The sequence below is a fragment of the Erythrolamprus reginae genome, chromosome 3 (genome assembly GCF_031021105.1).
Source record: "Erythrolamprus reginae isolate rEryReg1 chromosome 3, rEryReg1.hap1, whole genome shotgun sequence".
NCBI lineage: Eukaryota > Metazoa > Chordata > Lepidosauria > Squamata > Dipsadidae > Erythrolamprus > Erythrolamprus reginae.
In genome coordinates this window covers 84,245,054-84,269,823 of record NC_091952.1, presented here as the reverse complement: position 1 = coordinate 84,269,823, position 24,770 = coordinate 84,245,054, and the positions used below count along the sequence as shown (strand labels likewise).

Below are 24,770 nucleotides of genomic sequence, written 5' to 3'. Positions count from 1 at the left end.
AATTCACACTGTCCCACCCTCCTTGCCTTCTGAAAAAGTTTAAAGACTTATCTATGCTGCCAGGCCTGGGGTCATTAGATCTTCCCCCCTGACCAATGAGTGTTTTAGTGTGCTTCATGGAGTGAATGTTAATGAATGTTTTTAATTATATTAGAACTATTAGGTTTTTTAATTACATTAATTACATTAATTGGATACAGATGTTACATACAAATCCATTTGCATACAAATCCAATCAATCAATCAATGAATCAATATATATACTGTATATTGATATACACCAGAACTCCATCAATTTAATGCCCTAACACAGTAGAGGTAAGTCCATCTTTCTGTTGTTTTCAAGCTGATACATTTCACTTATATAATTCACTACAGTAAACCTCCCACTCTCACCCACCTCATGCCACCCACAAAAAAAAGCGTGTTTCTAAGTGAGACAAGATTTGAAAACAAAGATCTGGTGAGTACCAGATTAAAATTTTGAATTTGTATACTGTCCATCTCACCAAGAGAGAACTCTAGGCAGGTTACAACCAAGTTAAAACATTAAATATACAGTGATACCTTTTCTTACAAACTTAATTGGTTCCGGGATGAGGTTCTTAAGGTGAAAAGTTTGTAAGACGAAACAATGTTTCCCATAGGAATCAATGGAAAAGCGATTAATGTGTGCAAGCCCAAAATTCACGTTTTTGCGCTCGGGCTCCCCTCCATGGGAAACCCCACCTCCAGACTTCTGTGTTTTTGTGGTGTTGCAGGGGAATCCCAGCATCGCAAAACTGAGCGCTTCGCTGGCAACAGAAGTCCGGAGGTGGGGTTTCCCAGCAAAGGGAGCATCAGTGAAATCGCAGCATCGCCAAAACACCTAAGTCCTTGAAACCCCACCTCCGGACCTCTGTGTTTTTGCGGGGAACCTCAGGGGACTCCCAGCAGCGCACCAACGGGTGCTTCGCTGGCAACGGAAGTCCGGAGGCGGGGCATCCCAGCAGCGGCAGTGGGTTTGTAAGGTGAAAATAGTTTGTAAGAAGAGGCAAAAAAATCTTAAACCCCGGGTTTGTATCTCGAAAAGTTTGTATGACGAGGCATTTGTAAGATGAGGTATCACTGTATACATATAATATAAATTTGGGAAGAGAAAGTCTGTTTAGTTTAAGGGAGTAGCAATGCTTTTGAATAGCCCATCTGAAAAAAACATACCAATAGAATAGGGGTTTTTTTGGAACCAATATTGTTTAATGCAGATCCTGATTGGAAATAATCATTTATAAAAATAATAAAGGCAGGCTATAAATAAATGAAATGTTTTAAAATAGGTCACCTCTTCACACAAATGTGTAGTCAGAGGAATTTAATCCATACTTGTTTAAAACATCCGATTTGCTCTTTTAACCACCACAGACCAATCTAAAGCACAGGCTTTTGAATCCCTCCAGTGCTTAACGATAGCAAAACTATTACAATGGATTTTGCACCTGCGTGCAAAGATCCGAAGACCAAGTTTGTCCCAAAGCATTCCTGCAATCGGATGAAGCCTATTTCCCCATGTATGGGGAAAAGCCTTATTTATTTTAAAACAAAGATAACCTTCGGACAGACTCAGAGTTGCTGGTACCTCACGCCGAAACCGTATCTGCAATGTCTGAAAGGTTAACTTAAATGTCAAAGATTGCGGACAGCTTAGCCAGCCCTGAGTGCCCATCACAGTGTTGCCGTCCGTCCGTCTCCACCCCGACTCCAAACCGGCAAGAAATCCGTGTGTAAAAATAATTATCTCGCCAAGGGCCACAATCCCAAACCGCCCTAAGTAACGTTTCAGAGGTGCCTCCATTCTCTGCTGGAGGTCATTTCCCCTCTGCAGCCCGAAATACACACAAACACATACACAAAACCTACAACACCGACTAGGAAGGCCCGTTGCAAACTAAGTGCACTTCTCTCAACGTAATATTTATTAGCTGGCGGGCATGTGTGTGTGTATAAGTGTGGGAGGATGGCAGTGCAGGCGAAGGGCGCCCATTTGAGACCAAGTTTTAAAACCGAGACCCTGATTCGTTTCCTCCCATTGCAAACTAAGTGCACTTCCCTCAACGTAACCTTTATTAGCTGGCGGGCAGATAGCAACAAAAACGGGGCCGAGCGTCGGTGCGCGGTTGAAGGAGGCCTGCTGGGAGGAAACGAAGCAGGGTCTCGGTTTTAAAAACTTGTCCCCAAATGGGCGTCCTTCGCCTACATTGCCATCCCCCCTCCACTCACAGACACACAAAATCTCGTCAGTCACAAAGCTCTCAAAGCTCCAGGCGGCGGGCGCCCGCCAAAACCGGGGCCTCCTTTATAACATCGCCTCAGGACCCGCCGGCTATTTTTCTTTTGGAAGGCACTTCCTTCCCAGCTCCGTACCGAGTTCACCGGGACGGAGTTGGCCGGAGGTGGGGGAGGCAACCGGAAGGAGTCACACTCCCGTCGCCTGTCTGAATGGGGTGCAGGCACGCAATGTTCCCACAACTGGCGTGCAAACTTGCGGGGAAGCGGGGGGAGGAGGAGGAGGAGGTGACAGACAGGCCGACATACCCCGTTGGCGGCGGCGATGCGGAGGATCAGCTGAATGGCCTCCTTCATGTAAAACCGCCCGTCGCCCCCCACCACCAGCGTGGCCGCCTGCCTCTCCGCCGGCTCGATGGTGGAGATAATGCTCTGGATGAAGTTCTCTGCATAGTGGGCATTGCCTTGGAAAACCTTGACCCGCTTGCGGAGGCCGCTGGTGCCCGGCTTCTGGTCGAGGTAGGCGGTGGATTTGACGGTCACGATCTTCACCATGATGTCCGGGCGGTTTGGAGAGGAGCTGGCTTGGCTGCAAGGCTGACTCTACTCGTCGTAGCAGCCGCTGGGCTGGCTTTACCCCAAGCGGCCACATCTCCTCCCACTTAAATTTAAAGTCGCAGAGGATCCTTTCCCCACGACTGGTTAAAACGCTCATAAAGCACCAGGCTGGCTTTGCAGAAAAAAAATATCCAGGATTCTCTCTTTAGTGACTAGATGACTGTATGACTGACTTGTTGCTTGTATCCTTAAGATTTTTTATTAATATTTATTGCTTCCTCATTGATTATTTGACCCCTATGACCACCATTAAGTGTTGTATCATATGATTCTTGACAAATGTATTTTGTCTTTTTATGTTTACTAGGAGCATCTGCACCAAAGACAAATTCCTTGTGTGTCCAATCACACTTGGCCAATAAAGAATTCTATTCTATTGTATTCTATTCTAAGATGTAGAAATATGTAAAAAAGTGTAAATAATAATAATAATTATTATTATTATATTCTAATAGAATAGAATAATAATAATTCTATTCTATTTTATTCTACAGAATATTCTATTCTATATAATTATTATTATTATTATTATTATTCTATTCTAATATAATATAATAAAATTGTTGTTGTTGTTATTATTATTATTATATTCTACACTGCTCAAAAAAATAAAGGGAACAGTTTTTACTCCATTTTATGACTTTTCTTTTACAACATTTTTAACTGAATGTGTTAAAACATGTGTTAAATTAAGTCACACACTTGTTAAGTGAATCCATTTCCCCCCTTGACTTTGCTTGTTAGAAGTTTGCAAAACCCTGCAACTGTCATAAATGTGAGTTGGTTACCAAGCATCCAAATGTTAATCACTGTATGCTACAGTGGCCGAAAGAAAAATGGTGGTGAGTCATTTTTTCAGTGTTGTAACTTTGAACAACCACTAAATTAATTATTGTTAAGTCAAGGACTATCTATACTTATCTGCACTGCCATTGGATTAGAATTTCATGCCTTATTCTCACATTGTCCAAGGATGCGCAAGATGTCCACAGACAACTGTATCTCTAACCAAACCACCCACCATATCTACAGGAAATACTCCAAACTTTTTCTGGAAATCCCCAGGATCCATCATGCACCTGGTGCAGGCCGATCAAACAGGCCATATCTTCCTGCAGGGAAAGTGACATCACTGAGCCAAAAGATAACCAAGATTGATTTTTCCATACCAATGGAACAATGTTAATACTGTATACTTTACAATGAGATCCCATCTCAACCATCCCCGAGACGAAACCCAGAATTAACTTGCAACCTCTGATATGCATCAGGCTTTTCATGACTTGGGACAAGTCATGGAAGCCACCAACTCCTGAACTGCCACAGTCTAGACATGACTGATGGCAAATTGAAATCTCCAAAAACTAGCAGCCATAGAACTTTATTGCCAAGGAATCCAGCAGTTCAGACAGGGTGGCCACTGGGAAGAAGGGAAGGTGATACAGCAGCAGTAACAACAATCCCAATTGTTTATTTGAGCCCAGATTCAGACGATCTCTCCTCTCTCCCCTGGGTTCTCAGCTGCAGCAACACCTGAAATCTAGTGGGCACATTTTCTGAAGGGGGAACCAAACCAGATCCCTATAAGAATTGCCAGATTGATGCCCTCCTCCAAGGCAAGATCATGGACAAAGGCAGCTTTGTTACATAGCAACCTGCCACTTAAAGGTATTGGGACTTTTCCTCCCTTTCCTAAACCAGGTGTTGGCATGGCCAGCACATGTGGCATCTGGCCTGTGGGCCAGGAGTTTGACAGCCCTGGTCTATGGCATTTCATTTTTCTTCTCACTACAGAGGATGAGCTAGCTTCCCATTTGAACTTCCTGTTTTTATAACCTTGTTACAGTTTTATCACGGATATATATTTTTTGATCTAAGCTTAATTCTTGGTGATTACATGGACTTGTTCTTGAAATTTCCTTAGTAATAATATACAAGTAAGTTGCGATGCTTTCCCCCCCCCATTTTTAAAAAATTTTCTCCACAAATTCCTTAAAATATATCAGTAAGATGCATATACATTTTCAATATTTTATATTTTGCACCTTTTTCAGCTCTTATTCTTCAGTCTGACTCAACACGTGCCATGCTTTCTTGCAGAATTCCTTAATTAAATTAATGACCCCAACTTTTCACTTAGTTTACAGACCTAGGGATTTCTTAAATAAACAAATCAAAGGTTACATAACTCTTTATTTTTCCAAGATAAATCAAAATAAACTAACTGCTGTAACCATTATTTTTAGCCTTGTTACTTTAAATCCTTTCAACTTCATCACCTAACAAAGAAACTGAGTAAGATTTGATGCAAAGAATGAATAATCAGACACAATACAAGATTGTGTTCATATTACACACTAACTTACGTTTAATTGAACCATGGCAATTGGGTAGACCTGAACAACAAATAAAATAATCATTGAGGCTGAGATTATTTTTATTTTATCTATATCCCACCTTTATCATTGTTACAAAAACTCAAACCGTGAATGTATCCAACATGCCTTCTCCTCCTATTTTCTCCACACAACAACAACCTTGTGAGGTGAATTGGGCTGACACAATGATTGGCTTAGGGTTGCCCAGCTGGTTTCTTTCTTACCCTGGCAAATGGTGCAAAAACAAAATTCATTGGATTGAATTCCAAACAGCTAATCAATTACTGCTTCTGTTCCACTATTGACATTTAACAAAGAGATGATACTTAAAAGATTTGAGGAACCTGCATGAATGAAATGGCTAGGTGTAAACATCAAACAAACAAGGGTTTAGCATAACCAATATTAATATTAAGCATAACTTAGTTTGAGTTTCTTTTTTTAGTCCATAAATACCATTTTGTCCAGATTGCATAGTAGTCCGAATATTTTTGATTATTTAATTCCATTGTCAGTCTGTCCATCTCTGCGCACTCATATATTTTCTTGATGATCTCTTTGTCTTTGGGTAGTTGTGGATTTTTCCATTTCTGTGCGAATACGATCCTAACCCTAACCCTAACCCAAACTACACACAGAAATAATATTAAGCATAACTTAATACAATTGAAGGAGTTCAGAAATACTTCACAAGAAGAGTCCTCCATTCCTCCTCACGCAACAAATTACCTTACTCCTCCAGACTTCAATTACTACATTTAGAAAAATTATAGCTACGCCGCCTCTGAACTGATTTAACTGTTGTTCATAAAATCATACATCACAATGTACTCCTTGTTAGCAACTACTTCACCTTTAACAACAACAACAACACAAGAACACGCAATAGATACAAACTAAATGTAAATCACTCCAAGCTACACTGCAGAAAATAAAATTTCAGCAATAGAGTGATCAATGCCTGGAATTCACTACCGGACTCTGTTGTTTCCTCCCCCAATCCAAAAATCTTCAACCTTGCATCATCTACAATAGACCACTCCCCTTTTCTAAGAGGTCTGTAAGGGGCGTGCATAAGTGCACCTTCATGCCTACTATCCCTGTCCTAATGTCTTTTTATCTTTTTTATCTCTACTTTATACTTATATTAAACATACTGCAATACTATACTGTATTTGTATGACAAATAAATAAATAAATAGATAGATAAATAAAATAAACTAAGTAGTAACATAAGGATGAATAAGAGGCTGCATACTGGGAGTGAAATAAATTCACAGTTCCTGATACACATACTTTGAGTTTAACATGTAAACCTAAAAATAAACAGGTAGCGTATTAGGTCAGGTAATTACCGTAAGTCAGGTAGGAAACTTTAAAGAGAAAAATTCAAGTTTTTGCTTGTCATAGTCTATGTCTTTTAAGTGTAAAAGCCAAAATGATGTTGACCCAATATAGGTCAGGATTATCATAGATTAGGAGTCTGACTTTTATTGACAGATATTTTGTCATATACATTTTTCTCTTTTTTCCCCTATCTGCATACTACACCAAGTGTTGGCAATGCAACACTAGCAATAAACATTTTTATGATTTATATTCTTGAAAATCTCAATACATTACAAAATCATGATACATTCCAATCATACCACATACAAAGTCTTCCCGGTTTTATGTATGTGGTTGATTTGATTTTTGGTACTTAAAAGCAGATTTTTTCTCTCCCCTTAGCATGGATTTACATAGATAAAAACTGGAAACAACCTTCTTTTTTTCCCTCCATAAGTTTAGCAATGAATACACATTTGCTCCTATTTCACTTTCAGTCACAATCCTATCATCTTTGGTGAGGTTGGAAGAGGGATCTCATAATAAAGTTTCTTATTCCTTAACCATGTTATACCCTGGTTGTGGGTTGTTTAATGGAATAAAATGCTGCATGGTATTTTTTTCCCAGTTGGACATGCCATGATGAGTGTATTCCAACAGTGGCTTCAGTCTAAAGCAGACTTAGTTTTGTGCTCAAAAAATGTTTTCTAAATATAATTTCATTTCTTCTATAAATTAAGCATCAGTATGAATGCCTTCAGCTTGACCTGAAGGGTAGATTCTGAAATTGCTAGCATGGTTTTAATTTCAGAACTGACATTTACTTGTCTAGTGTTCTGTTACCTCTGAAGTTACTGTATAAGATGGACTGAGATAAATATAGCATTTCAATACTTCTTGCTCTTAAAGGTTATATAAATCTGATATCTTACTGAAATTTTAAGCTTGTTGCAGAAGGAGGGCGATAGATTCTTCAGACTGATAAACACAATAAATAAATGAAATAGCGTATTTGAGTATTAATGTAAAAAACATTGAGTTTTCTAAAAAAACAACTCAATTCACTAGACAGAACCACTATTTTCCAGTCTTTTTAATCTGGAACCAACCAATATGCTATACAGTGGAACCCCGACTTACGAGTTTAATTGGTTCCGGAAGGAGGCTCGCACGTCGAACAGCTCGTATGTCGAAACATTGTTTCCCATAGGAAACAATGTAAAAGCGATTAATGCGTGCAAGCCCGAGGGCTGAGGGGAAAAGACGTCGGCTGAAGCGGGGAAGTTCGCCAGGAGTCAGCAAAGAAGCCCCGTGTGTGTTTTAAAACATCGGAGCCGGCATGGGGAGGCTTTTAATCAGCCCCCGAGCCCCCAACCCGGACTCGGGGGTTGATTGAGAGCCTCCCCATGCTGGCTCCGATGTTTTAAAACACACGCGCGACTCGGGGGTTGATTGAGAGCCTCCCCATGCTGGCTCCGATGTTTTAAAACACACGCGCGGCTTTTCCGCTGCCTCCTAAAGCGGGGAAGTTCGCCAGGAGGCAGCAGAAAAGCCGCGCGTGTGTTTTAAAACATCGGAGCCGGCATGGGGAGGCTTTTAATCAGCCTCCGAGCCCCGAACCCGGACTCGGGGGTTGATTGAGAGCCTCCCCATGCCGGCTCCGATGTTTTAAAAGACACGCGCGGCTTTTCTGCTGCCTCCTGGCGAACTTCCCCGCTTTAGGAGGCAGCGGAAAAGCCGCGCGTGTGTTTTAAAACATCGGAGCCAGCATGGGGAGGCTTTTAATCAGCCCCCGAGCCCCGAACCCGGACTCGGGGGTTGATTGAGAGCCTCCCCATGCCGGCTCCGATGTTTTAAAACACACGCGCGGCTTTTCTGCTGCCTCCTGGCGAACTTCCCCGCTTTAGGAGGCAGCGGAAAAGCCGCGCGTGTGTTTTAAAACATCGGAGCCGGCATGGGGAGGCTTTTAATCAGCCCCCGAGCCCCGAACCCGGACTCGGGGGTTGATTGAGAGCCTCCCCATGCCGGCTCCGATGTTTTAAAAGACACGCGCGGCTTTTCTGCTGCCTCCTGGCGAACTTCCCCGCTTTAGGAGGCAGCGGAAAAGCCGCTTATTTTTTCTTGCTTATTTTTTCCCGCCACTCGCAGCGAAAGTGCCCCGGTTTTTTTGCCGCCCCCCCCCCGCCCGCCTCTCGCAGCAAGTGCTTGTCCGGGCGTTTTTTTTTGCCACCCCCCCCCCGCCGCCTCGCAGCAAGTGCTTGTCCGGGCGGTTTTTTTGCCCCCCCCCCGCCCGCCTCGCAGCAAGTGCTTGTCCGGGCGTTTTTTTTGCCGCCCCCCCCCCCGCCCGCCTCGCAGCAAGTGCTTGTCCGGGCATTTTTTTTGCCCCCTCCCCCCCGCCCGCCTCGCAGCAAGTGCTTGTCCGGGCGTTTTTTTTTGCCGCCCCCCCCCCGCCCGCTTCTGCACCCCCAGCAGAAGCCAAGGACTCACCAAGAGCTGGATACTGAGAAGAGCCGGCCTGGCTTGCTTTGCTTCCGAGCTGATGCAGAGCCGAATAAAGCGTCACGCCCCCCTGACGCTTTTGGCGGCAAAAGAGCCCAGCATCGCTTCGGAAGCCGCCGAAAGCATCAGAGGGGCGTGACGCTTTATTCGGCTCTGCATCAGCTCGGAAGCAAAGCAAGCCAGGCCGGCTCTTCTCGGCTCGTATCCCGAATGGAAGCTCGTGAGTCGAACAAAAATTTCTCTACTCTCCCAGCTCGTATCTCGAGTAGCTCGTAAGTAGAGCTGCTCGTATGTCGGGGTTCCACTGTATATAATTTATATAATCACCCTTTCTCAACATTTTTCTTTGCTCAAATTTATAAATTTAAATATGGAAGTTATAGAAATACATATTCAATGGTGGTGCCAGGATTCTGGAGACTATATTTATCGCTGACAATGAAAATATTTTCATTACTGAAACTCTCAACATATTTCATTTCAAATAATTTGAGGTAATATTCATTTTTTTCATAAACATTTGTTATTTCATCACAAATTTATTCAAACACTGCAATTTTATTCTGTGAGATTCTATTGCATTCAACTGGGCCTTTTCAAGTAATCGCAAGAAATATTTGGATAGAAGTAGAACATTACAATATATTGGGATCAGTGGAAAGTTAGAACAGAAGAAAAATGGGGAAAAACCATTAACTTAAAATATAAAGGAGAAGACCGTCATGAATTATCAAAGAATATTATTTACTGTGTATAAACCCTTCATTTCAGAAGATTTCAATTAATCATTACCCTGTTATTTAGGGTTCTATTATCTTCCAAGGGATTCCCAAAATCACTGGTCTCCAGTAACAATACTATAAATCAGGGGTGTCAAACTGGCGGGCTACAGGCCAGATGCATCATGCATAGGCCACGCCCACAAAAGAAAAAATACAAAACATCATGTGACGGCAATGTGACGGCACGAGTTTGATACCCGTCCTGTAAATCAGAGGTCCCCAACCTTTTTTGCACCAGGGACCGGCTTTAAGCTAGACCAGTTTTCCATGGCCCGGTGGGGGGGGGGGAGCTAGCTGTCAGCGGCGCCGTAAAAGGGGCGATCAAGAGAGGAATGGGTGAATGAATGGACGGAGGGTGGGAAGGAAGGAAGGAAAGAGGGAAGGGACAGGAACAAAAGAAGGGTGCAAAGGAAGCAAGGAAAGGTGTGAAAGGGGAGAGTAAGAGAGGAAGGAGTGAAAGAAGGGAATGAGGGAGGAAAGAAGGGAGGAAGGAAAAGGAAAGCAAGAAATGGAGGGAGGAAAGGAAGGAAAGAAAGAAAGAAAGAAAGAAAGAAAGAAAGGGGGAAGGAACAGGAACAGAGGAAGGAAGCAAGGAAACTTATGAAAGGGGAGAGTAAGGGAAGAAGGTAGGAAGGAGAAAGAAAAGAAGAAATAGAGGAAGGGAAGGTAAAAGAGAGAAAGAAAAAGAGCAAGAAAGAAAGCAAGAAAGAGAAAGAAAGAAAGGCAACTTCAAAGAAAGGCTCACTGAGCATCTCTCACTCTCTCTCTCTTTCTATCCCTCTTTCTTTCTTTCTTTCTCTTCCTTTCTCTCTCTCCTCTTCCTTTATCTCCTCTCTCTCTCCCTCTCTCTTTCTCTCCCCCCTCTCTCCCCCTTTCCCTCTCTCCCTCTCTTGCTATCTCTCCCCCCTCTCCCTCTCTCTTTCTCCCTCTCCCTCTCTTTCTCTCTCTCCCCCCTCTCTCTTTCTCTCTCTCTCCCCCTCTTTCTCTCTCTTCTTCTCACTTTCTCTCTCTTGTTTTCTTTCTGTCTCTTTTGCTTTATCTCTCTCTCACTCTTTCTTGTTTTCTTTCTCACGCTCTTTCTCTCTCTTGTTCTCTCTCTTGCTATCTCTTTCTCTCCCCCCCTTTCTCACTCTCTCTTTCTCACTTTCTCTCTATCTTGCTGTCTGTTGCTCTCACTCACTCTCGTTCTCTCTCCGTTCTTCTCAGCGATGACGCGCGCATGCCCTGCCCGCCTCACCTTTGCGAGAGCACTTTCGCCCCGGGCTCTCAGCAAGGGGGTTTGCAGGAGAGGCGGGCGGGCGAAGGTGATATTGAATGTCGGGGGAGAACGGGCGGTTGCACGCGCTCCCTATCCCCCTGCTAGCCCACTCGGAATATTCAAAATAAGAAAAGCCTTCGCCGGCAAAGGTTTTTCTTATTTTGAATATTCCGAGTGGGCTAGCAGGGAGATAGGGAGCGCGTGCAACCGCCCGTTCTCCCCCGACATTCAATATCATCTTCGCCGGCCTCCGCTGAGGAAAGCCTTTGCCGGCATTTCCTCTCGGCGTCAAGGAGGCGCAGCGGCGGGCGGAGAGAGGGAAGGGGGGGGCAGCGGCGTCCCTCCTGGCCTTGGCGGGCCGCCCAACCCTCCCCACCTCCTGCAAACGCGGCGGGCGGCGGGGGGAGAGCGAGGAGCCGGTTCCGGCGGGCGCGGGGCTTGGCTGGCTGGCGGGGGGAGCGCCGCTGGTGGTGCGGAAAGGCCGAGGGGGCCCTGGCGCCGCGGACCGGCTGAAAAGCCCCAACGGCCCGGTCCCGGTCCGCGGACCGGCGGTTGGGGACCTCTGCTGTAAATCACCCCTTTAAACCAATACAGTCTGCTAAGTCATTAAGTGCAAGTGAAGCAATTATTCTACATCTTCTGTGTGATCATTTTTACTATTTCTTTTAAAAAAGTATCCTTTAAATTTTTAGTCAATGGATGCCAAAATATAGCTGAATAAAAGAGCACAGAATATGATGTGTAACTAGAGTCTTCCACAGAGTGCAATAAAGGGTGGGTTTATGATGCTCATAATGAAAATAGGGTTGTTACAACCATGTCCCCAATATTATCTGTGACATTTTGGAGACTATAATAACTCATATTCAATGCTGAGAAAAGAATAGCCTTTTATGATATATCTTATCTGTAACAACAGTCAGCCAATTTGTAAAAAGTACCACACTTCCAATATCATTCACATAAGACTCTAGCTAGAAAATCAACCATGAAATACTTTGAGATCAGTATATAAACACAAAATGTAAACATTCTCATGACATATTTTGAAAAATTGTTTCTGCATTTCAAGATAATGCTGACTATTATGTAGTGGTGGAAACAAACAATCAGGGCATTATAAATGGATTGAATTTTATTCTTTAGAAATTTGATGTACTCGTGCTCTTTTGTAGTCTATTTTATTTGTTATAATCCTACTGAAACAGTTTGTTAATTTCAGTTTCTTTTCTGCATTGCACAGTTTCTTATCAACATTAATCAGCATTTAGACCTATATACCACTTTACAGTGCTTTACAACCCTCTCTAAGCGTTTTACAGACAGTAAGCATATTGCCCCCCAAAATCTGGGTCCACATTTTACCATACTTGGAAGGATGGAAAGCTGAGTCAACCTTGAGCCTACTGAGATTCGATCTGCCAAACTGCTGGCAGCCGGTGATCAGCAGAAGTAGCTTGCAGTACTGTACTCTAACCACTGCGAAACTGAGATGAATTCATTTATATGACATCCATGTGCCAGAGAATCTTTTCTCTAGATGCTTTTCTTAATTCCTTATCTTATATTAAAGATGAAATAAAAGTGCTAAATTTAATTATATCTGCAGATTACCTATACAGTATATGGTTTCATTAAAGAATCAGAAGGCAAACATAATTTTACAGCTTTATAATTGAATTATAATAAAGCCATTTTGACAGCATATGGAGCTCTATTAGCTTCCATTTATGTATATATAATTTATTATACAAACTCAGGTAATTCCAAAAGGCAGTAGATTGATGTGATTTTTGTTGTTGGATCAAAGCATCGACAGTTTTGTATGTGTCATTTGAATGTTTTTAATGAAATATTTTACAACATATAAAAAGGTATGCAGTGTTTTTTTAAACAAAGTTCTTAACAGAATCCTATTTTTTTTCTAAAGAGTTGATAAGGAATCCTTCCATCCTCCCTAAAATTAATGATTTGAAAATATTTATTTTTTTAAAAAAAGATAAAGCTGATTCCAAGTTGATTTAAACTGTTGTTGACCACATGCATTTTTAGTAGTATAATAATAAATTGCAATAAAATAGGTTTCCTGCTACTCTGCAGACATTTTTTCTTTGCAGTTTGAGAGGATATGACGTGCCATTGAGACATTACTGTAGACATGACATGGGAAAAGCCTTTCAAAATGATTTTGAAAGAAGAATGGGAAATATATCAGTCATCACTGATAATCTCAGGAGCCTAAATCATCTAGTGCCTTCAACATAAACCCAGTTTCCAAAAATCATTTCTTTGAAATACACAAGGTATGCTGTTTGTTTTTTTCCATCAACAAAATAATACATCTGAAATTGGAAAGGAAAGACTTCCTTAAAGGAAACAAATTTACCAGTATATCTTCTGCAAAAAAAAAGAGAGAGAGAATAACTACGGTACATATTTATTGTGCAATAAAATGTCCATCTGGAATTCCTTTCATAAGTGATGTGAGATTTACTGAAACTGCAATAGCACAGGGAAGATAGAGCAATGGAAGGACAACTTTTATTTATTTTGTTATTCCCTAACATAAGCCTTTATTAAAGACATTTGACAGTCGGCACAAGCAAAATAAAACACAAATGTGGATGTTATTCATTTTCTAGGTATGAGGGTGTTTGTTGGGGCACCTTGTAAGTTATAGACTTCTTGTTTCTTGTGGTTAGTTTCCAGAGTTAAGACAAAAAAATGAAAATAACAACCAAATTGAGTAGGTAAAGCCCTTTAAGTATCTAATTATTGATTTTGAATCCTTTACCCCAGATAAATTTCAGTCTTCATTTTTGAAGTTTTCCCTAAATTGAGAAACTTATTTTACACATTCTTATGTGAAGGACAATACATAGTTTTTGGGTTGGGTTGAGAATATACATAGGTCACATACAATTTATTATCAAACTCCTAACTGTTCTGTCTTGCAGAGAAATAAAATATTCTTTGACTCAGAGGTGATTTTGCTGCTGTGTAGTATTTGTATTTGTTGGTGCTTGCTTTTTATTTTTTATGATCCAATATGTAAGGATTTCCTTAGAGAACTTTGTATGTTTATACGGGTTGTCTAGCCTATAGAAATGGGCAGCATTCAAGCTATATAAAAAAATGAATTCTATCTCCTTAGATATCATCTGAGAGTCTACTGATTACATAGAAAGACAGCCTAAGTTGAACAAACCAAACAAATGTGTTATAGCTACCAGCCTGATAGTTTACTGGCAAGAGATTGGAAAGCTAGTTCTCATTATTTCTTTATTAGGCTGTTGTAATAGAACCTGTTATCAGTGGTTCAAAACTATATTTTCACACACTATATATCATCTTTGAACATACTGGAATTACAGGCTAAATTGTGTAGGGGTTCAAATACCTAAACACAGGAAAAAAAAATATCCTCAGAGAGGATGTTTTAAAATTTTAATATAGAACAAATGTCACTGCCTAGCAATGTTGAAGATATAAAGGACTTCCGAGTTCAATAACAAATAGAGAGTTGTTATTTGAAACAAAAATGTAACTCTAGAGAACAATCAGTTCAGTCTTCTAGCAGCGGTTACATTACGTGGCCATAACCATTCTCTCTCCCTTACACAGTGGTCTCAAGGTGCACATTTTTAATGCATTTTAACAGTTTCCAACTAATGTTTTTTATTTCTCTAGCTATTATTTTCTGTTGAAAGAAAACTAGTAAAGGTTGAATCAGGAAGGGGAAACAAATGGGAAAAGATCAATATTAACACTCTACAAATATTGACTTAGCAAAGTGACTTGGTTGGTTTTCTCCCACCGGACTGGGTATTGAATGGATGACTTATTGAAAAGAAATTATCTGTAAAACTTATTAGTCTAGATAACAGTCAATATTTTCAAGCAACAGTGTATATTTACCAATTAATGTCTTCTGATCTGAGCAGGATTGAAGATATTTCTTTCCAATTACCTTTCCTATAGATGGTTGTGATATATAATTTTTCAAGCCACTTAAGCATTGGAGGTGCTAATAAATTATTCAATTTTGAATTTCTCAGTGCAATTTTATTCAGGACTATTTTGCTTTATGGAGCCTGCAGAGCTTGTATCTGGTGAAGAAAGCATGAAGAACAACGAAACTCTTACCTCCGTTCGATTTGCTTCAATAAGCTTTGAAATTTTGTTGCTCGTGGCACCCATATTAACAAAGCAATACCACAGATTTGCATTGACTACACTGATAATTGGTAATAAACCTCTATATCTACCAAGCCACATTGTACTCAAATGTTACAGGATCCATCTGGTTTGAATTAATAAACATTAGAATTCATGTTTTGAAATCAGCATCATTACGATGCTAAAGGGAGCTCTAGTTTATTGACTGGCCGTCTTGCTGCTAAGTGCTAAAGTTACTAAATGGAAAATCACGTGACTGATGGACTTATGACCTTACTTCCCCTCCAGTTGTTAACTGAAGCAGAATAGTTGCTAAGCAAAAAATCGCATGACTACAAATTATGATCTTACTTCTCTAATAATTCTGCTTGTCACAAAGCATGGGATGATGATCACTTAACCGTGGGATGCTACAGTGGCCATAAATGGGAACAATGATTTTTCCCCCTTTTGCGTGTCTAACTTGTTGCTTCATAAGGCAGGCATTAAGTGAAGACTACCTGTATGTCTTCTCATTACGAAGGAAAGTTCACCAGGTTATGTTTTTCGATTATCAATTATCAAACTAAAGACTGAGTAGAATATTCTCCGAAGTTGAAAAAAGTTGTTATCAGAAACGAATAAGATGAACTAAGTTGTTAAATGACTGGATATTGTTGTGGTTCAGCCTGAGCCAGATCAAAGACCAGCTGCGTCTCTGCTGGCTCCATGCCCGGGGGAGTCTGAGAGCGGAGGGGAGAGTTCTGTACAGCCAGACAGTGGAGCCAGCAGTCAAGAAAGTCCTGGGAGCCCTGGGGAAGGGCTATCTCAAGCAAGTAGCTTTGATTCTCTGGATTCCCTGGATGACGAAGCACAAGCTATCATTAGTATGTGGCAGAGACGCATAGCTCAAAGGAGAACTCAACTGCGTAGATATTATCAGCGTTGAATGAGGAGCACCTGGGGGTTGGGTGTGGTCCTCATTAGCAGGGAAGGGTTTATAAGGCATGAGAACCATTTCGGCAGCGTGGAGTGTTATCAAAGAGAAGTTGGTGTTATCTGCATTTTCTCTCAGCGTTTTTGTTCCTGGCTCGTGGCCCAGCAGTCTTGAAGACCGGTGGGAGGTTTGTGTCTGTTAGCTCAACAGCCTCGTTTGGCATTAAGGATCCTGTTTTTCTGTATGAACAATTGCTTTAGTGTTGCTTTTGGAGTTCCAGTGCTTTCCTGACCTGTAAGGACATTTTCTGTTGGCTTCTTTTCTCTTTACCATTATAAAACTATGGTTAGATTCAACCGGTGTGTCTGGCTTATCTTTTTGGGTTGGTCATAGCTTCCGGAGTGACCCAGACAGAACAGATATAATGAAACTTCCTAAACTCATATCATTTCTCCTATATTTATTGCTTGAGTTAGATTCAAAAGTAGAGCACTGCTCGTATGTTTCCGTAATCTTTTGCTATTTTCTAAGCTATAATTCTATTATTTGAGTTATACTATTTAAGCAAAAAAATAAACACTTATTTATGGAACTTTTATACTGTTTCCTTTGCAATGGAGGGAAGAATACAAATTAAAATCTAAATCACAGCCACTGATGATACTTCAGTAGTTCTGAGTCCACCTGATTTCAGAGGAAAAGTCAAATATTTAATTAAGTTCATTGCACTACAGTCAATGACATAGTTAAATGTTTCCTGCAGGCTGCATCACAACCAATATTTGAAGTAAAATTTACTCACTCTGTTAAATCAATGGAATGATAAACAGATGGTTAATATGTCATATTTCATTTTCAAGTGTTTCTTCAGTTTTTGAATGAGTCAACTAATATACAAAGAAAAGAACCAGACTGTCAGATACTAGCAAGGTTTTTTTTTAAAGTCTGTGGCAATAATGACAAATTATAATTTCTGGCATTAATAAAGCTAAAGTTATCAATGAAATAATGGTGCAAAACTGACTCTATCCATTGTGAAATACATTGTAGTAGTATCTAATATTTATTATTGTAACAGACCTTTGAGATGGATTTTACCCGGCTTGCTGAAGGACTGTACAATAAAGCAAAATATTCACATTTGTTGAAATGGATACATTTGGGTTTTTTTTCCAAAGCAATTCAAATTTGTAGTGATTTAAATTTCACTTTCTTGATTATAGAATTATTTAACTCTACAATGGTACCTCTACTTACGAACTTAATTCATTCCGTGACCATGTTCTTAAGTAGAAAAGTTTGTAAGAAGAAGCAATTTTTCCCATAGGAATCAATGTGAAAGCAAATAATGTGTGCGATTGGGAAAACCACAGGGAGGATGGAGGCCCTGTTTCCTCCCAGGAGATTCCTAGAGAGGCCCCATGGAGGCTTCTCCCTGCCTTTTCCGCCCCTCTTTCCTCCCTGGAGATTCCTCAAGAGGCCCCCACAGAGCTTCTCCCCGCCTTTTATGGCCCTGTTTCCTCCCAGGAGATTCCTAGAGAGGCTCCACGGAGGCTTCTCCCTGCCTTTTCCAGTTACAGTTTCGGAGGCTCTGGTTTGTAAGTGGAAAATGGTTCTTGAGAAGAGGCAAAAAAATCTTGAACACCCGGTTCTTATCTAGAAAAGTTCATAAGTAGAGGCGTTCTTAGGTAGAGGTACCACTGTACTGTAAACTACTTAAAATTCATTAATACAATAACATAAAGGAGACCAGTGAATTTTATTCTTCTAGTTTTTGACAACTATAGTGGGCAGTGTGCTTCTCCGTTTCATTAGCACACTACCAGAAGTGAAATAAAACCCTGTATTTCTGCAATCATTCTTCAATTAACAGGCTTTGATGTAAAAATTATGTTGACTTATCTTTTTCCAATTGCCACATTGTTCCCTGAGGGTCACAATTTTCTTTTTAAAATTACAGCTCTAGTTCTGCTTTATTGGCTTCAATCCACACCATCATATGCAGGTATAATATGTGACACACCTGTTCATTGCTGATGAAATATATGATAAAATAGATTTGTATGGAGGCTTTAGATATCTGATTCCTAGCAGTTTTATCAATACACAGCAGACAGTATATTTTGGGCATATGAAGAAAAACCTGCATCTGCAACAATTTACAGCACCTATTTACATTTTTAAATCATAGCTAGATCACAATGCCTACATTTCCTTTAGGCACTGTATTACCTAATGGCACTTTAATCTCTTTTTTTTTTACAGCAGCCTCCAATGCTAAATGATTAACGGCAATCTGAATTCTGCATAGTTTGTGAGAAGACTTCAGGTATGGGGGTGGAGGGAGAAATCCCCTAAAGGCCAGACAGCATTTATATATACATGGTGGTTTTTTGTCATATGGCTATTTAGGTTACATGAAGAGGTTGCTTAGCCTTCTTCTTTGACACAATGTCCATTAAGAAAAACCTGGGGAAATCCCGACTCTCCAGAGAGATACTGTAAAATTCTGTTACCTGCGTATTTGTACTTCCTGGGAACTATACTTGCTGTGAAATGCTAACTTGCCTCCAAAGACTTTTAAAACAAGGTCTTTTACATTACTATTTAAATGTACTTGTAAAGAACAGTTGGATGCCTGTAAGTGCCTTGAGACATTTTCACCTAGTTCATAACCTTCTATTTCAGCAAGTAGTTACAATTCATTTATGTACCTCAATTTGAAGAATATTGAAAGTTTGGTGTGGTGGATAAGTTATAAGTTTAGAAATCAGGCGACTGAGTTGTAGTCTGCCTTATGTTCTGTCTGGGTCACTCCGGAAGCTATAACCAACCCAAAAAGATAAGCCAGACACATCGTAAAATTCAAATACAGTTTTATAATGTTCAAGGAAAACGAAGCTAACAGAAAATGTCCTTACAAAGCAGGAAAACTCCAAATATACTCCAAATATATACACAAAGGTAATTGTCCATGCATCAATATAGGATTCTTGCTGCCAAGACGAGGCTGTAGATAACAGACCTACACCTCCCACGGTTCTTCAAGACTGCTGGGCCACAAGCCAGGAACAGAGACACTGAGAAACAATGCAGGTTACAGGAACTCCAAACTGATAACACTCCACATGGCTTCAATAGCTTGCCTGCCTTATAAACCCTTCCCTGCTAATAAGGACCACACCCAAGCCCTGGTGTTCCTTATTCAATGCTGATAATATTTCCTTAATTGCTCCTTCCTTTGATCTAAACGTCTCTGTCCCATGTCAATGACAGCTTGTGCCTCGTCAACTAATTATTCCAAGCTACTGGCAGGGGAGAGCCCCTCCCCGGGGCTCCCATGCTGTTCTTCCTCGTCACATTCCTGACTGGACCCTCCCCCGTCCGACTGCTCAGCCCCCTCCTCTTCGCTGTCAGCCTCCTCCGGGCATGGAGCCAGCAGAGAGGCAGCTGGCCTTTGATCTGCCTCTGGCTGATCCACAACACCTTAGGAATCTAGAAAGTTGATGACTTTGGGCTAGTCAATCCTAGGAAGAAAATTATGGCAAACCGCTTCTGAAAAACCTTGCCAAGAAAACTGCAGAGATTTTTCCAATTAGTCTCAGAGAATCGGGCATGATTGAAGCATACCAGTTATATATGTTATAAATATTACAAATTACAGAGCAGAATTTATCTTATTTATCAACCATCACACATTCTGTCTCATTCTAGCAATTTGACTCTTATCAGTAGTTTGATATAAGCTAACAGAAGTTCTTCAAACATCTCTAATTTTATAAAAAGATTGAATACAATGTTGTCTGTACTGAATAGATCTTCAAATGGGGATTGGCAAATATTTGTCATGTACTCAAGGGTCCTGTGGACAAAGATGAAAGAAACAACAGGGAAAAGTTCACACATTTATCCTTAATATGCAGATTAGCAAAAGCTAATGCTGATGTTTGATTAGTGGTTTGCAACAATTTGTGATCTGCAGAAATTTGGGGCAATTTGTGGAAATAATCCACAGGTATATTAATCGTATAGTGGGCTTAATGCATCTATTTTGAACCAAATTATATGGTCATCTCATATCTACCCCTTGGTTGGATGGGGAAGCAGAAAGTAAACATCATCTGAAAAAAGGTTCCCTTCCTCCTTGGACCCTCATTTATTTATCACAATCTTTCCAGATGTGCTCCTGATATCTCACACTTAAGATCCAACAACACTGTATAATAACAATGGAGGAGGGCAGATAAGACAGGCAGTCAACAGGCTGATGATCCAAAATATGCTAAAATGGTTTCAAAGTATCAATCTAATGAACTAAACACTCACATGCTATGTATCACTGATATTTTATGCTCCATCGATATTTTAATACACAGGTGTCAAATATACAGCATCATGTTCTCACATGACATTTCATGATGTTTTCCCCATTTGCAGAGCTGAGGTGGGCGTGGCTATGTGACCCATCCGGCCGCTAGTTTGACACCCCGTTAAACGTTTTCATAATATTTAAGTTTAAAAAACACCTAAATAAAGCAGTTGTGATTCAGTTTTCCAAGCTACTTTTAGAGACGGCAAAATAAGCTCTTCTGCAATCTTTATAAAACATTGCGTCTTCATAATGCTGATTTTTTTTTTACTGCAGAATTTTTAGAGAATGGCATTTGCTTACAGACTAAGTCGCCAGACATCCCGTGAATAATGCAAACATTTTTAGAACCCTTTTTTAAAAATTTGGAAGCTTCACTACACATCACCATCTGTCCATCCCCTCTGGTTATGGAAAATGCATTTAAAAATTAGCCTTTGTACTTCCATTTCTGTAAAAAAGAAACCTTCACAAATTTCCATACTAAAGTGTAACATTGGTATACTGCTATTAAACCACAGTGGTTCTGGAACAGTTCACAATAATAATATCAAACTCGTAGGTCAATCATTCTGCCAAAACCCAGATTTTAGGTGCAATTCCAAAATCATTAAGATAAATTGTAGCATCATGATAATATGCAAAAATGAAAATCCATGAAATTGATACAAGATAATATTCTACAGCGAACTGTTAAGTCTCCCAAGACCCAAACCTGAAGGTACCACAGGTAGTCCTTGACTTATGACCAGAGGTGGGATCCTCCCAATTTGGACTGGTTTGCCCAAACTGGTAGCAACCCACTGGTGACATCATAATGATGTCACAGAACTGGTTCTTTCAATGCCTGTCCATGGACGGTGCCATCTTTTTTTTTAAAAAAATTTTAAATTAAAGTTTCTGGCACTGCACATGCATTGCCATCTTGTTTTGTTTTGGATTTTTATTTTATTTTTCAATACTGTGCCTCAACTGAGCAGCTTCCTCCTGCCTTCAGGTAAGTCGAGACACGCTAACCCCCTGCTCCATCCCTGGAGCTTGTCATGGGCCCCCCACCATCCCCACCAGGCTCATGACTTTACCTTCCTCCCATGGCTGGTGGCATGCCAGCGCCCGCGAGGAACCGATGCTTGGAGCAGTTTTGGAGCTTGTAAAGGAGGAGGACTGCTCCTTGGCCCCAGGCATACATTTTCAAGCCTGGGCTATTGCGAAAGCTTTTTACTCCAAGCAGCCCGAAGTAGCGGCAGCAAGAAAAGTCGCCGTCATCCCTGCCACCAAGATCCCAGTGCAGGAGGGTATCCTCTTGGATGTCTGCATGTGCATGCAAAAGAGATGAGAGAGGAAAGAGAGAAACATGATAGAAAGAAAGAGGGGAGATAGAGAGGTGAGAGAGAGAAAGATGAGAAAAGAGAGGGAGAAAAAAAAGACATTCCTGTTTAAAAGAAAATAGAAAAATGGCTCTGAGTGTTTAAGGTTGCAGGCGTCTGGGTGAGGCAAACACCATGGTCATTAAGTGAAACTTGTGGTCATTAAGCAAACACTAGTTGTTAAACAAATCAATTTTCCCCTATGGGCATTTTTAACTGGAAACCTGAAGGGATTGTTTGGGAAACTGACAAAAAACATAGAAAACCTCAGTCACATGATTGTGTGGGACGTTGTAACCTATCATAAATGTGTGTGTGTGTGTACATGCATGCATGTACATGTGTACATGCATATAGCTGTCAAAACTCCAAAAAAGTTCAAATAGGTCAGTCATAAACTTAAACATTTGCTAAGCAACCGGCCATTAAGCGAGGACCACTTGTATTTGGTTTGTCTTAAGGTTTAAGAGCAGTATGGAATCTGGTTTCCTTTAATCCTTTTGGGATTGCATAAGTTCTGGATGCAGGAATCCTCATAGGGGGAACTAGGACCGTGACCACCTAGTCATGTTCACCAGTCACATGACCATCAAGCCACACCCTCAAAATAAGCCACGTCCACCCCAGTTAAAAAAATACTAGGCAATTAAAAAAAATTCAGATGTCACCCCTGCTTATTTTTCCATCACAATTTTTTTATTTTCCCCCCTCCAACATAAAGTAAAAAACAATAGTTTCCAACACAAAATCAAACTTATTATCAAACATATACATTTTTTTCTTTTTACTTTGTAATCACAAAGGACTGTAGAAACATATAATATCTTATATATTCGAAAACCTCTTAAAATATAGCTTTTTTCCATCTGATATTAAAACATTACAATAACCTTTACATTAATCACTAGTCATCAATTTCACATCTTATTTGAGTCTTACAAATCTATTGAGCTAATTGTTCCAAAAAGCAGTTTTCTTATAATCATCTAAGCAAAGTAGATTATATATAAAATAATTCTTCATATTGTAACAAAAATTCTAAAAAAACCCTGCTTATGACCACAATTGGGATTGGAATCTCCACTGCTAAACACGTGAATTGTGCCTGATTATATGACTTTTTTTTTTTTGCCATGATCATGAAGCAAATTGTTGCAATTGTTAAATGAATATTGCTTGCCCCATTGACTTTGCTCATCGGAAGCCAGGTGGGAAGATTGCAAATGGTGATCATGTGACTGTGGGATGCTGCAACATTTGTAAATACCTGCCAGTTGTCAAGTAACCAAAATTTTATTAAATGAACACAGGGACACTGCAATGGTCGTAAGTCTGAGGACCAGTCATGAATCACGTTTTTCAGCACTATCATAATTTTGATTGATTGTTAAATGAATGATCATGTGTCAAGGATTATCTGTACTTCGCTAATACAATTTCCCAAATCTGAGTGTATGGGTTGAATAAGGCCCTGCTTTTGGATCTGCATAACCTAAATTGTAAACCATAACTAACAAGCTACCATGGTAAGCTTTACATGCTAAGAACAAAACAAATACTTTATAATTCTTTACAATCTAATTTTATGTATTTAATTAATAATACAAAGTACAGTAAACTGAATGGAATTTGCATTTTAGAATGAATGATTAAGAGTGCAGTTCTTTTTTGACTAGAACTGGCTCAGATTCAAACTCCCAAACAGCTATGAACTTATGACTGGATCACTTACTATTTATCCATTCCTCCGTCCATCCGTCCGTCCGTCCGTCTGTCCGTCCGTCTATTATCTGCCTACCTACCTATCTACTATCTATCTATTACCTGCCTGCCTGCCTGCCTGCCTGCCTGCCTACCTACCTACCATCTATCTATCTATCTATCTATCTATCTATCTATCTATCTATCTATCTATCTATCTATCTATCTATCTATCTATCTAGTATGCCGCCCAACTCCTGGAGAACTTACTATACTTATCCTAATATTGTTTAAGTGGGAAATTCTCTAGAATTTCTCAGAGAAAAGGTGAAATATAAAATAATTGTAACATCTGAATGGGAATTATTGTGGCACATTTGCTTCTCTATGTAGATCAGTGAACCCCAATCTTTATGGCTTGCCGACCCAGCCACGGGTGGGGAAAAAGGAACAGGACTGCGCAAGTGGCAGCCTCAGGCAGGCCAGCGCTTGTGCAAATGGAGCTGCATGCACACTGGCCTGCCACTTGTGAAATTCGAGCTGTGAGCATGTGCTTGCCCAAGCCTGCTGCTTGTGCATGTGTGCCAGCCAGCAAGTTGCACGGCCCAGTTGCAAATAGGCCACTGCCCAGTGTAACAAAAGCTTTTTCACTATTGTTATTCAAATAAAAGCTGTGTTGAAAGTTCAATAAAAATATTGCTAGAGATAATTTTGGTGAGGCTAATACAATGTGAAATCAAACATGGAATTTTCATGGTCTATTATTTCTCCAGAGTAATTATATCATATTTATACTTAAAACTATTTTCTCTTCATAATGCTTTCTGAGTCATTTATTTATCTATCAGCAAGACTAGAACACAACCATGCACATCTAATAATTCATATTGAATATTCTGTCATGTAGTCCTCCCAATACATTATTGATGTCACCTTGATGTACTAGCGTAGTAAATCTAAAGGAAACTTAGTTCCTACACTTGTTCACTCTGCACAGTTGAGGCACTGCAGGATTAGGGCGTACTAGTTACTCAACTGTTGTGTCTTCTCTCAGATATACAGGTAATATGTCCACAGCTGAATGAAAATGGCAAACAATGTAAAAAATGATT

General features: G+C 40.3%; 1 protein-coding gene across 1 annotated transcript in view; it reads right to left on the bottom strand.

Moving 5' to 3' along the window:
- The window catches only part of PGM1 (phosphoglucomutase 1), a 39,703-nt gene extending 36,763 nt beyond the window's left edge, over positions 1-2,940 (bottom strand). Inside the window, exon 1 of the mRNA XM_070746068.1 lies at positions 2,572-2,940. Within this exon, the coding sequence (XP_070602169.1) occupies positions 2,572-2,817 (246 nt within the window). The 5' untranslated portion in view covers positions 2,818-2,940. The remainder of the gene's footprint in view (positions 1-2,571) is intronic.
- Positions 2,941-24,770: the final 21,830 nt, after the last annotated feature.